Source organism: Pseudophryne corroboree, chromosome 1 (assembly GCF_028390025.1).
Source record: "Pseudophryne corroboree isolate aPseCor3 chromosome 1, aPseCor3.hap2, whole genome shotgun sequence".
Lineage (NCBI taxonomy): Eukaryota > Metazoa > Chordata > Amphibia > Anura > Myobatrachidae > Pseudophryne > Pseudophryne corroboree.
Window position 1 is genome coordinate 781791676 of NC_086444.1, and position 12919 is coordinate 781804594.

The 12919-nt window shown below is 44.7% G+C and overlaps 1 protein-coding gene across 2 annotated transcripts in view; it reads right to left on the reverse strand.

The window, feature by feature from the left end:
* Window positions 1-5204, reverse strand: part of LOC134910224 (alcohol dehydrogenase 1-like) — a 158640-nt gene extending 153436 nt beyond the window's left edge. The window contains exon 1 of one of the 2 annotated variants that reach the window (XM_063918016.1): window positions 5099-5194. In XM_063918016.1, the coding sequence (XP_063774086.1) occupies window positions 5099-5149 (51 nt within the window). In that variant the 5' untranslated portion in view covers window positions 5150-5194. Of the gene's footprint in view, window positions 1-5098 lie in introns of both variants that reach the window. The other variant, XM_063918035.1, reaches the window with a different exon arrangement.
* Between the last annotated feature and the right edge of the window lie 7715 nt (window positions 5205-12919).

The window sequence follows — 12919 nt, forward strand, 5'->3', positions numbered from 1 at the left end:
TATTCAGATTTTTATAGAAAAAGGGTGTCGTTACTCCCCTTTTTTAAGCACCCCCCCCCCCTTTACCGGGGCCCAGCTGAGGCATTTTAACAGAGGAGAGGGCCTGTGTGCAGACTCTGGGTGGGCCACCTCCTCTCCACAGCACAGTAGGCTCTGGTATTGTGCCAGACTATACTTTGCATGCGCAGGGCTCGTAGACTAATTTCACTACTGCGCATGCACAGTGGCCATTTTTGCTGTGATATTTGCCACAACTGCAGTGGCCGAGGTGGGACTAGTAAGTATAAGGTAAGTTTTAAAACATGGGTGCAGTGTGTGTGTGTGTGTGGTGTGGGCCCACATGGATCCAGGGGTCCGTGTGCACAGCACACATTGCACCCATTATAGAAATGCCAATGGTGTAACCTCCTTAAGTTCAGGTTTACCTATGTTAATATAGAGTTGTTTTAGTGTAACAGTAACGGAAGGGATATGTTTAGTGCAGCCTTGGACAAGTGACTGCTGACACTGTTTATTATCTATTGTGTATGGGAATTTAAAAATACTTATCTCAAAGTTGAAGTGTGTACTGTAGCCCCATGTGTTTTTATGAAGGAGCAGAGGGAAAACCTGTAATAGATAGTGTGGAGCTTTTCCTGGAGGACACTCATGCTAATTTTTACTGACTGGAGTTGCAGTGTGAGGGAATTTCTGAAATGTCTGCTCACACAGTGGGTGGAGCCATAGCATAAGGAATGGCCCGGAAGCTGGAAAAAAGTGATATAAGTTTTTGCCTGAGCTTCTGTGAAGAAGTGTTTGTCTAATGCTGGGTACACCTTGGGAGATATATTGGCCAATTAATGAATTGACCAATATATCTTTTGCTGATCTGCAGGTGTGTACTAACAATATATCTGTGAAAGACGTCTTTCACAGATATATTGCATCTGCTGTGCAACACAGCAGATGGCCAATATATCTGCAGATATATTGGTGCATCTTTCTGTGTGTATAAACAATAAGAACTTGGCTCTCATGAGAGGAAGTCTGTGCTGGGCTGCAGCAATGTCTAAGAGGCTGTGAGTACCAAGACAGGGAGAGTTCTATATCACCAAGAGTAGAGGCAGGCTTGGTGTGGCTGACATTAGCTGAGCATGCTGCCAGACTTACTCCCGCCCCACACAGGAGAGAAAAGATGAATCTGGTGACTGCTACTGCTGGGGCAAAGCCCAGACTTGTATCTGCCCACCCGGCTTGATTGACTGGAGAGGAGGGTTTTCACAGAGATTATACAGCACTGGGGCAGGTTAGGTCGTCGTGTGAGTGATTTTCCTTATCCATAGTGCTAAACTGACCTACTGAAACCTATTATACAGTTCAGCAGCAAGTACTGTACATTATATTAAAATGTTGCTGATGTGGGTTACCAATTACTAGGTAAACCATTTTGTGAGACCCAGTACCAACTCTTAAGGCAGCCTGTCATAATGGTCCAAATATCAGCTCTGCTTAGGTTCAGTATCAAAACCATTATGTAGGATATCATTATTTTCCAAGTTCGCATTATTGTTATGAAAATAAAACTTGGGTGGAGGCATTGATTAGCAGTAGACCAAAAGTGGGATTGGGATCAGTGAACAGTGGTTACATTGGCATCCCTAGGCCAAAAGGTGTGTGGTGATGATAGGGTTACAGATCTGATTGTCTACATATCTTTTTTTATGATTGGCAGCCACCATTCACATGAACCATAAATAATTTGGTTTTGTCCTAGACCACCAACCCCTGTGTGTGCCTTGTGCCACACTAGTGTGCCAATGCACCCAATTTTGGAAACATTTTACACAGTTTTTGTATTTAGTGGGTTATTCAGGTCGCATCGTTAATCGATGGAGATGGAGATGGTGACAGTGCGCACGCACATGTCCCGTCCTGCGGGTGCACTAGCAGCCAATGCGATCTGATCACATTGGCTGTGAGCAGCTCTGCCTGATTGGGCAGCGATGGATCATTGCAGAGGCGGCGCCAGGTAAAACAGGGGCGGGTCAGCTGCATTTTCGGTGTGTCTGCATGATGTCACACGCAGCTGCTCCAATCACGAAGATAGCGGCAAACCGCCTGCATACACAACCTAGCTGCAATTAAATGAAGTCACAGCCACTGAGCAGGCCATTTAGCATGCTGGGTGGCTGTGCCCTGCGATGAGCGGACCCCAGCATGCAATAGAAAGGATTGCGGATTCTGGTAAAAAGCAGAATCTGCAATACTTTCTGAATAACCCCCTTAGACATTAAAATTAAATAGATGGATCTGGATATCAATATATCAATATATTCCAAGCTACTTGTTCAAGGTTTCTGATCTTCCTGGAAGTATAGCAAAACTGAGTGTCCCCATCTGCACTCCATTTGTAGGTGGTATCCCTACACCAGGGTTATCCCTCTGCAAACCATACTGTTATCTATTCTTAAGTCATGTATAATAGAATAAGCAAGGCAAATGACTGTCCAAGAGGTGAGTCAGTTAATAGCTGGTTAGGAAATCTTGTTACAAAATATAGATGTAACCCTTATTAATAAATCATTAACAATTTTTGAAGGATACCTTGGATAAATATTTGTTTTGCATTGCGACAACTGTACACTATGCTATTCAGGGACGTGCAGTGAGGTAAATGGCTGAGGAGGCACTAGCTAGTACCAGAGCCAAATTTACACACAATACTGTATATGAACCCAAGGGTTCATGTGGGCATTATACACAGGTGCAGCAGTATATATACCTGCCATAGACTTTTTACTTCAGATTTTGACAATAAAATTAATTAGATTAAAAAAAGAAGATATTTCTAATATATTCTTTGCATTTTTCATGTACTTTCTATAGTCACAACTCTGCCGTATACGTTAGTATGACAGGAAAGGCTATGCCTCACCTGCCTCACCCCCCCCCCCCACCCCCCCCCACAAACACACACACACATTACTGGCAGAGGCGTAGCTAGGGTTTTTGGAGCCCAGGGCAAGATGTAAAATGGCGCCCCCCCCCCAAAAAAAAAAGCACACAAAAAGAAGCATGTGCGCGCGCCGAAAAATGGGCGTGGTCACGCACACCAGAAGGGTGTGTGGCCACGCTCCAGAAGGGGTGTGGCCACTAAAAATGGCCCACAGTGCCAGTTACATTGCCCCACAGTGCCGGATACATGCCCCACAGTGCTGGATACATGCCCCACAGTGCCAGATACATGCCCCACAGTGCCAGATACAATGCCCCACAGTGCCAGTTACATTGCCCCACTGTGTCAGATACATGCCCCACAGTGCCAGTTACATTGCCCCACTGTGCCGGATACATGCCCCACAGTGCCAGTTACATGCCCCACAGTGCCGGATACAATGCCCCACAGTGCCGGATACAATGCCCCACAGTGCCGGATACATGCCCCACAGTGAGAGTTACATTGCCCCACTGTGCCAGATACATGCCCCACAGTGCCAGTTACATTGCACCACTGTGCCAGATACATGCCCCACAGTGCCAGTTACATTGCCTCACTGTACCAGATACATGCCCCACAGTGCCAGTTACATGCCCCACAGTGCCAGATACATGCCCCACAGTGCCAGGCCCCACTCAGTGCCAGTTACATGCCCCATTTGGTGCCAGATACATGCCCCACTGTGCCCGTGCCCCCCCCCCCCCGTTCACTCACCGGCCGCTAATGTGAGGGGAGGAGAGCGCAGAGCAGCGCCTCTCCTTCCCCTCACCGCTCCGTCCAGGTCTCCCGTCCCATCTCCGGCGGCTGTGTCTGGCGCCGGTTCACTAGCCAATCAGAGCTCGCGGACCGGCAGCCAATCAGGAGCCGGTCCGCAAGCTCTGATTGGCTAACGCCGGAGACCGGACACAGCAGCGCTGCTAGTGCTGGCAGCGGCGGTGAGGGGAGGGAGAGACGCTGCGCTCTCCTCCCCTCACATTTAGGGTTGACGGGGGCGAGTGGGGCATGATGCCCTGGCCGCCGGCGGTGCCCCCCTCTCCTGGGCCTGCCAAGGCACCCAGGGCACTTGCCTCACTCGCCCTACCCTAGATACGCCTCTGATCACTGGTGCTATTACTCTTTATGTCAAAGTACAGTAATTTCTTAACAACCTTTTCTAAGTTCTAAATAGTGGTTTAAGTACATATGCCCTTTTATGACATCTCCCTGTTTTACATATACACAATGGGATAATCAGACCTGATTGTAGTAGCAAATCTGTTAGCAGTTGGGCAAAACCATGTGCACTGCAGGGGGGTGGGGCAGATATAACATGCACAGAGAGCATTAGCTTTGGGTGGGGTGTGTTCAAACTGAAATCTAAATTGCAGTGTAAAAATAAAGCAGCCAGTATTTACTCTGCACAGAAACAAAATAACCCACCCAAATCTAAAGGGGGTTACTGACGGGAGAGATGTGTGCTGAGCGATCTTAACACAGACCGCTCAGCACACATCTCTCCCCCCGCTCAACACAGCGCGACGTGCTGAGCGAGGAGGGGGGGGGGGCCAATGACGGGGGGCCGTTCACATCACACAGCGCTGAAGTGAACAACCCGCTAGATTGAGCCGGCATGCAGGCTCAATATAGCACCGGCGATAGCGATGTGCGGGGCCACGCTTCGCTATGGCTGGGGGGCATATTCACGGCAGATCTGTGCTTAAAATCTAAGCAATCTAGTCAGATTGCTTAGATTTTAAACACAGATCTCTCTGTGTGTACCCCTCTTAACTCTCCCTGCAAATGTTATATCTGCCACACCTGCAGTGCACATGGTTTTGCCCAACTGCTCACAAATTTGCTGCTACAATTAGATCTGAATTAACCCCTATGTGCAGTGTCAGTTGTAAGTGTAAATACATATTTTCCTACATGTGCAAAATTCTGGATTATAATAATCTAAAAGTTAAAACATTAGTAAATTTTGCTGACTGTTATGTATCTCGTACTCATAATCAGTAACCACCTAATAAGTAATCCTGAACACCAAACAGACACAGCTTCAGTTTACTTTCTGCAATATATAGTTTTCTTTCTGCCTAATATAAAAGCAAATAGAAGGGCACATACACAGTATAACCTGACCTGTTTGTGGAGATATGCCTCTGGATAGTGTATTCCATAGCCTAGCACCATCAAAACATACTGGTTGCCTCAAGCCAACTTCTCTAGGGGCCCAACCAGATCCATGCTGATTCATTCAAAGGTAACCTGTATCAATGGAAGTGGAAAAAGAGTGGCTCTTTATGAGGGTTTAGGGCAGGTTTTCTGGCAAATGAGTCAAGATTGGCAATACTTTTTCACAACCATATGTACCTCTGGCAAAAAAACCTAAGCAGGAATCTCTGCTGGGTTTTGTCCTCACCCATATGCCCCTCCCCCCATTGGTATGTGCTGCTTTTATAACCAGAATAAAAACACAACTCCTATTAACCAAATATACTGATCTGATAAAGTTCAGTTAATAATAAAAAATTATTGGAATGCAGTCCCACTGATAATTGGGATGAGGATTTAATTGTCTGGAAGATATTTCCAGCTAACCAGCTTAGTTATATATCACAGTTAACAGTTCCGTAAATGTATAATTAGTAAGAGCTCAACACAGAGCATTCAGCGCTAAGATATACCTCTCACTGGAAATGATGCTCTCACCGCTAGCGCTGGTCCAAAGCCACGAGTGTGTTTAACCGTTGTGAGTACAGTATTTCAGTACACACTTGCGTGGGTAAAGTATCGCCAGTGCTCACGGTAGTCAGCGGTACAGGTGCAGGGGGTAGGAGCCGCTCTCAGAGCTTGTAGGAAAGAGCCATGCAGTAAAGGAACTTGGCTGTGATATATGAATCCGTATCCTCAATTTAGTGCCCTGCAGATACCCAAAGAGTGCTTGACGCGTTTCTCCGCCACTGTGGACAGGCGGTTTCATCAGAAGGAAATTCCAAGTATCCAGGGTGTCAGATATTTAAAAAAGAGTCCTCCAATAGAATTGAGATTTCAATTATTTTCTAGGTGAAATCAATTAGAAATACCTGTGTCTATTCATTCTGCCAGGTATCGGCTAATAAATCACAGTTGCATGTTAAAAAATAGTTCAAAAGCATATACTGACATTTTGAATAAAAACATTTAGATTAATTATAACAGGATTCAGTATATGTGTATAGATACATATAAATACAATAACTGTGTAGGCATCAATTAGAGGCGCTGCTAGGATAAAAAAACAGTTCAATTCAAGTATAAGAAAATTTCAGCCTTTACACTGTGTAGCCCGCAGCCTGGTGAGCTAAAGCTACAAGTTCACCAGAAAACAAACACCATCTCATGGGTTTGAATCCCACAAAAATGGTTTATATGCTAACTTGTTGTTTTTTATTTCATTTAGTGTATAATTTTTAATTTTATATATATATATATATATATATATATACCAGTCTGTTGGGTCTGGCACTCCTCGTCCCGGCTGGGTATTTGCTCCGGTGCCCTCCCTGAGCAGGGTGGCTCTATACAGGATACGTGGAAGGCGGCACTCAGGAGACTTTTAAAGATGTGAACAGCGTGCTTTATTTTCAACGTTTCGGGAGACGCACTCCCTTCCTCAAGATACAGCAAGACAAGTGACAAAATAGTGCAAATACAAACTTAAATACCTTACCTTCCCCTGGCTCGGTCATCTCCGTCGCAGCTGGCGTCGTCCCGGACCACGGAGTCCGCACTTCCGGTTTCGGCAAACCCGCCCCTTCCGGATGACGAACTTCCGCTGCCGGGCGCCGCAGCCGCTGGGAGAAGCCACGCTAGCAGGAGCCAGCGTTGTCATGGGGATATGTTACTATGACAACAAAACATAAACAAATAAAACATTGGTGCAACTCTGATCACAAAACGTGAATCTGCAAACAAATATGATAAATACATGTGAGACAACATAGATGACACACGCTGTACTGGCAGAGTGTGATATAGATCTTCCTGAAAAATCAGGACCTGTGTATACAAAGTTTAAAGTGTATCTAGAACACTCGTTCTAGAAAGTGTGTTGCTTCAAATACAGTGCTAAAATTTAAAATTTTAAAAAAACTTTCAGGCACATCTTGTTAAATGTCATGTAGATACCTCTAAATATCTCAATGTGGCCGACAGCTACATGGACCTAACTCTATAGTCCACACCATCTGGTAGGTACCGGAGAGGGAGAACGAGACACACGGGAATGGGTAAAGAGTAATGAGTTGCAGGTAGCCCATGTCCACGAGGGGCCGCTGGCATTACGGGCATATAGAGGTTACCTGTCCTTGAGGTTCCTGAGACTATACCTATGTTCACAGGAAACAACTCAAGCTCAGGTATTCATTTAGGCCACGTGGATGGATCGTATCTAGCTTATGGATCCATCTTGCCTCCAATTGTAGCAGTTGTTTAGCTCGGTTGCCTCCACGTATAGAATCAGGCACCTGGTCCACTATTTTGTAGCGGACTGAAGCTAGACTGTGGCGCATCTGTGCGAAGTGACGCGCCACAGGTTGTTCGCTGGTCCCTGACACTAGTGCTGCTCTAATGGCTGACCTATGTTGGGCCATGCGTTCTTTAAATAAACATTGGGTTTTGCCTATATAGTACAGGCTGCAGGGACAAATTAGCACATAAATGACAAACATGGAGCTACATGTCAACGGTTTAAGGATTCTCACCTTTTTCCCAGTATGGGGATGTGGGATAGAATCCCCCGTCAGCATGTAGCTGCATGTGGTGCATCCCAAACATTTAAAACAGCCTGCCTTTCGTGTCAAGTGCCAAAGAGGAAGGGCTGATTTCCCAGGACATTTACACTAGATTACTATGTCCTCACCCTGTAGTCCCTGTTTTCTACTCTATCCCTAAACTCCACAAGGATGCGCAGCATCCGCCCGGGCGCCCCATAATCTCAGCCAGAGGTTCCATATGTGAACCAATAGCTAGATATTTAGATTTTTTCTTGCAACCATGCATCCAAGCCACCTCCACCCATTTGAAGGACACCAGCACGTTGTTAAGACGGTTGGCAGAGTTAGGACCCATCCCTCCTGGGATGACACTGGCCACGCTAGACGTGGCCAGCCTGTATACATGCATCCCGCATCAAGCGGGACTAGCAGCGGTGAGGCATCTCATCACCAATAACCCTAAGTACACAGGTCCGGATGTGGACCTATTTGTCAACCTATTGGAATATACCCTAAGCCACAATTATTTCCTTTTTAATGGCAGGTTTTTCCTTCAGCAGACCGGGTGTGCGATGGGGTCAGCAGTGGCCCCGTCGCTAGCAAATACATATATGTGGGAGGTGGAGAGGCAACTTTTCTTTGAGAAGACAGAGATCACCAGGTCCATCCTTCTGTACTTGAGATATATAGACGACCTCTTGTTGTTTTGGACAGGAGAGGAGGAAACCCTGACCAAAATAATAGAGGTCCACAACAGTACATCCAGTCCGATCAAATTTACGTTGACTACCCATAGGTCTGAGATATGCTTTCTAGACACCAAAATTTTGGTGCAAGGAGAAATGTTGCATACCACATTATATTCAAAGCCTACGGACCGCAACACACTCCTTAGGTACGACAGCTTCCATCCCCCAGCTTTAATCCAGGGGTTACCATACTCTCAGTACCTTAGGGTATGCAGGATTACCAGCGCCCCGGAGGAATTAGAGGCCCAGCTAGAATTAATGACCAACCGCTTCTTACAGAGAGGTTACCCGTATGACCTTTTTAAAAAAAGCACGAGCAAGGGCCTTATCTTGCAATAGACAGGAATTACTACAAGCCAAGGAGTTAACACCTACCGCTCCCACGATGGCGTGGGTGAATCAGTTTAATACTTCCAGCAGAAGGACCACCAGAAGAGTTAAACAATGGTGGCCCATGATTACTTCAGACCCCAATTTGTCTAGCTTAAAGAATAGCCGAGTAATGCCGTGTTACACACGCAGCTCTAACATCAAAGACCTGGTAGTCAAGAATGATGTTACAGGGTTTATGAAAGCACGGCCTACTACACACTTCTTGACACGAAAGGCAGGCTGTTTTAAATGTTTGGGATGCACCACATGCAGCTACATGCTGACGGGGGATTCTATCCCACATCCCCATACTGGGAAAAAGGTGAGAATCCTTAAACCGTTGACATGTAGCTCCATGTTTGTCATTTATGTGCTAATTTGTCCCTGCAGCCTGTACTATATAGGCAAAACCCAATGTTTATTTAAAGAACGCATGGCCCAACATAGGTCAGCCATTAGAGCAGCACTAGTGTCAGGGACCAGCGAACAACCTGTGGCGCGTCACTTCGCACAGATGCGCCACAGTCTAGCTTCAGTCCGCTACAAAATAGTGGACCAGGTGCCTGATTCTATACGTGGAGGCAACCGAGCTAAACAACTGCTACAATTGGAGGCAAGATGGATCCATAAGCTAGATACGATCCATCCACGTGGCCTAAATGAATACCTGAGCTTGAGTTGTTTCCTGTGAACATAGGTATAGTCTCAGGAACCTCAAGGACAGGTAACCTCTATATGCCCGTAATGCCAGCGGCCCCTCGTGGACATGGGCTACCTGCAACTCATTACTCTTTACCCATTCCCGTGTGTCTCGTTCTCCCTCTCCGGTACCTACCAGATGGTGTGGACTATAGAGTTAGGTCCATGTAGCTGTCGGCCACATTGAGATATTTAGAGGTATCTACATGACATTTAACAAGATGTGCCTGAAAGTTTTTTTAAAATTTTAAATTTTAGCACTGTATTTGAAGCAACACACTTTCTAGAACGAGTGTTCTAGATACACTTTAAACTTTGTATACACAGGTCCTGATTTTTCAGGAAGATCTATATCACACTCTGCCAGTACAGCGTGTGTCATCTATGTTGTCTCACATGTATTTATCATATTTGTTTGCAGATTCACGTTTTGTGATCAGAGTTGCACCAATGTTTTATTTGTTTATGTTTTGTTGTCATAGTAACATATCCCCATGACAACGCTGGCTCCTGCTAGCGTGGCTTCTCCCAGCGGCTGCGGCGCCCGGCAGCGGAAGTTCGTCATCCGGAAGGGGCGGGTTTGCCGAAACCGGAAGTGCGGACTCCGTGGTCCGGGACGACGCCAGCTGCGACGGAGATGACCGAGCCAGGGGAAGGTAAGGTATTTAAGTTTGTATTTGCACTATTTTGTCACTTGTCTTGCTGTATCTTGAGGAAGGGAGTGCGTCTCCCGAAACGTTGAAAATAAAGCACGCTGTTCACATCTTTAAAAGTCTCCTGAGTGCCGCCTTCCACGTATCCTATATATATATATATAAATATTTATATATATATATATATATATATATATTTATAGTTTTTATTATTGTTGTTAAGAGGCTAAGGTACTAGGCTACACAGTGATACAGGTAGTAAATGTATCTGCTTTCCTTACATTTAGTTCTTAGAACAGAAGATATATTAATTTATTTATAGCACAATTAATAATAGAAATATTATATCCAATGGTTCCATCATATGGAAACATTATAAATCTTATTAATCACAACGTTAAACTTAATGAAATATTATACATTATAAAGCAATATATTTACAAAATAAAATAATAATTTTCCCAGTTTAGAAGTATCCAGCAATTTATATATTATCTCTTTCCAACTAAAAAGGAATGGATGGAGCTTCTAAATTTAAGTAACGATTCATAGAGATCAAAGCTGTATCCAGATGGAAACACATTTTTTTCTCAAAAGATATAGGGGTATATTCAATTAGGGTTGGATCCGACAGCCCCTATTCAATCTCATCTCAAGTCGAATTGAGATGAGGGACCCAGAGGAGGAGGGGGGCAGAGCCGCGGGGACAGCCGGCAGGCAGACAGAGGAGATCAGCGCTACAGTAGCGCTGCAGAAGGTGTCACACAGCCGCTCGACCTCACGGCAGTGTCCACCCGGATCCAGCAAGTGTGACCTCCCTTGCTGGAGCCGGGTGGAAGCTGCCGTGAGCGGCGCGGCTGTAAGACATCCTGCTGCAGCGCTGTGCTGTAGCTCTGATCTCACCTATCTGCCCGCGGCTCTCCCCCATCTCCCTGTGGCTCCCCCCCTCTCCTCCTCTGGGTCCCACATCTCAGTCCGACATTTTTTGATGTCGGACTGAGATGGTCGGAAATTTGGCCCCGTTTCCCTCAAAAGTACGTGAATCACGTACTATTCGACAAGTCGAATTCCACGACTTATCGAATAAAAACTGCTGGGAATGAATAGGTCGAATCACTAATTTTTTGACCCTAATTGAACAGTTTTCGACCCTAATTGAATATACCCCATAGACTTGATGAATCGTTCGAATAGCTGTATGGAGAACAAAATTATTTATATATATATATATATATATATATATATATATAAAATTGAAAAGCGGAAACAGCAGAGATAACCCATAACAAGATAAATAGTAAGCTGTAAGACACCCTTCCTCTCGTCTAGGAATTTTGTGGTATCAAGAAATGTCATGAAATTAAACTAGCCATATTTCCTTCTGTGAATAGATATATTCCGCTTTTCAGTTTTATTTTACAGCTTACTATTTACCTTGTTATGGGTTATCTCTGCTGTTTCCACTTTTCATTTATATATATGTTTTTGATGGTAAATCAGCTGCGCTTTCAGTGTTCAAAATCAAAATGTGACTACTCAAAGTGTCCTCAAATAACAACCAAATGTGCGTACCAGACAAACAAAGACTGTTGGCTTGTAGGAGATATCTTTAAGGCAGTTTTTCTTCCTTAATATTCTCCTCTTCTCATATCCGTCCAGATGTTGGGGGTAATTCTGAGTTGATCGCAGCAGGAACTTTGTTAGCAGTTGGGCAAAACCATGTGTACTGCAGGGGAGACAGATATAACATGTGCAGAGAGAGTTAGATTTGGGTGGATTATTTTGTTTCTGTGCAGGGTAAATACTGTCTGCTTTATTTTTACACTGCAATTTAGATTGCAGATTGAACACACCACACCCAAATCTAACTCTCTCTGCACATGTTATATATGCATGCCCTGCAGTGCACATGGGGTGTAATTCCAAGTTGATCGCAGCAGGAAATTTTTTAGCAGTTGGGCAAAACCATGTGCACTGCAGGGGGGGCAGATATAACATTTGCAGAGAGAGTTTGATTTGGGTGGGTTATTTTGTTTCTGTGCAGGGTAAATACTGGCTGCTTTATTCTTACACTGCAATTGAGATTGCAGATTGAACACACCACACCCAAATCTAACTCTCTCTGCACATGTTATATCTGCCTCCCCTGCAGTGCACATGGTTTTGCCCAACTGCTAAAAAATGTCCTGCTGCGATCAACTTGGAATTACCCCCATGGTTTTGCCCAACTGCTAACAAAATTGCTGCTGCGATCAACTCAGAAATAGGGCCATTATGTGGTATTTCACGAATGTAGAGGATGGAGAAAATGTATCAGTAAAGTGCACTTGCTCGTAATATAAAGTGACACTGTGCTTACATGCAAAAAGTGCAAGAAAATTGCAAAAAAAGTGCTGTGGTGCTTAATGTGCAAGAATATGAAAAAAGACTGAAATATCACCCTTCTGGTAATGTGCTTATTTACCAGTCAGGAAGGTGCAGCACCAAGTAAATTTTGTTAATAGAATTCTGAGGCAAAATGAACAATGAAAAAATCGACGTGGAAAAGGTAGAAAACGCAAAAGGTCGGCGTGTGCAAAAGGTTGACATTGAAATGGTCAGCACACCATTTTCTTGTATGTCATTTTGGATATTTAATGATTTCTAAGCCAAATTAGTGGAAATACACTCTCACGAGCTTGCTTCGGTCGCCATGCTTTGGAAAAAGTGACTCACTCCACTTCCACTGCACTC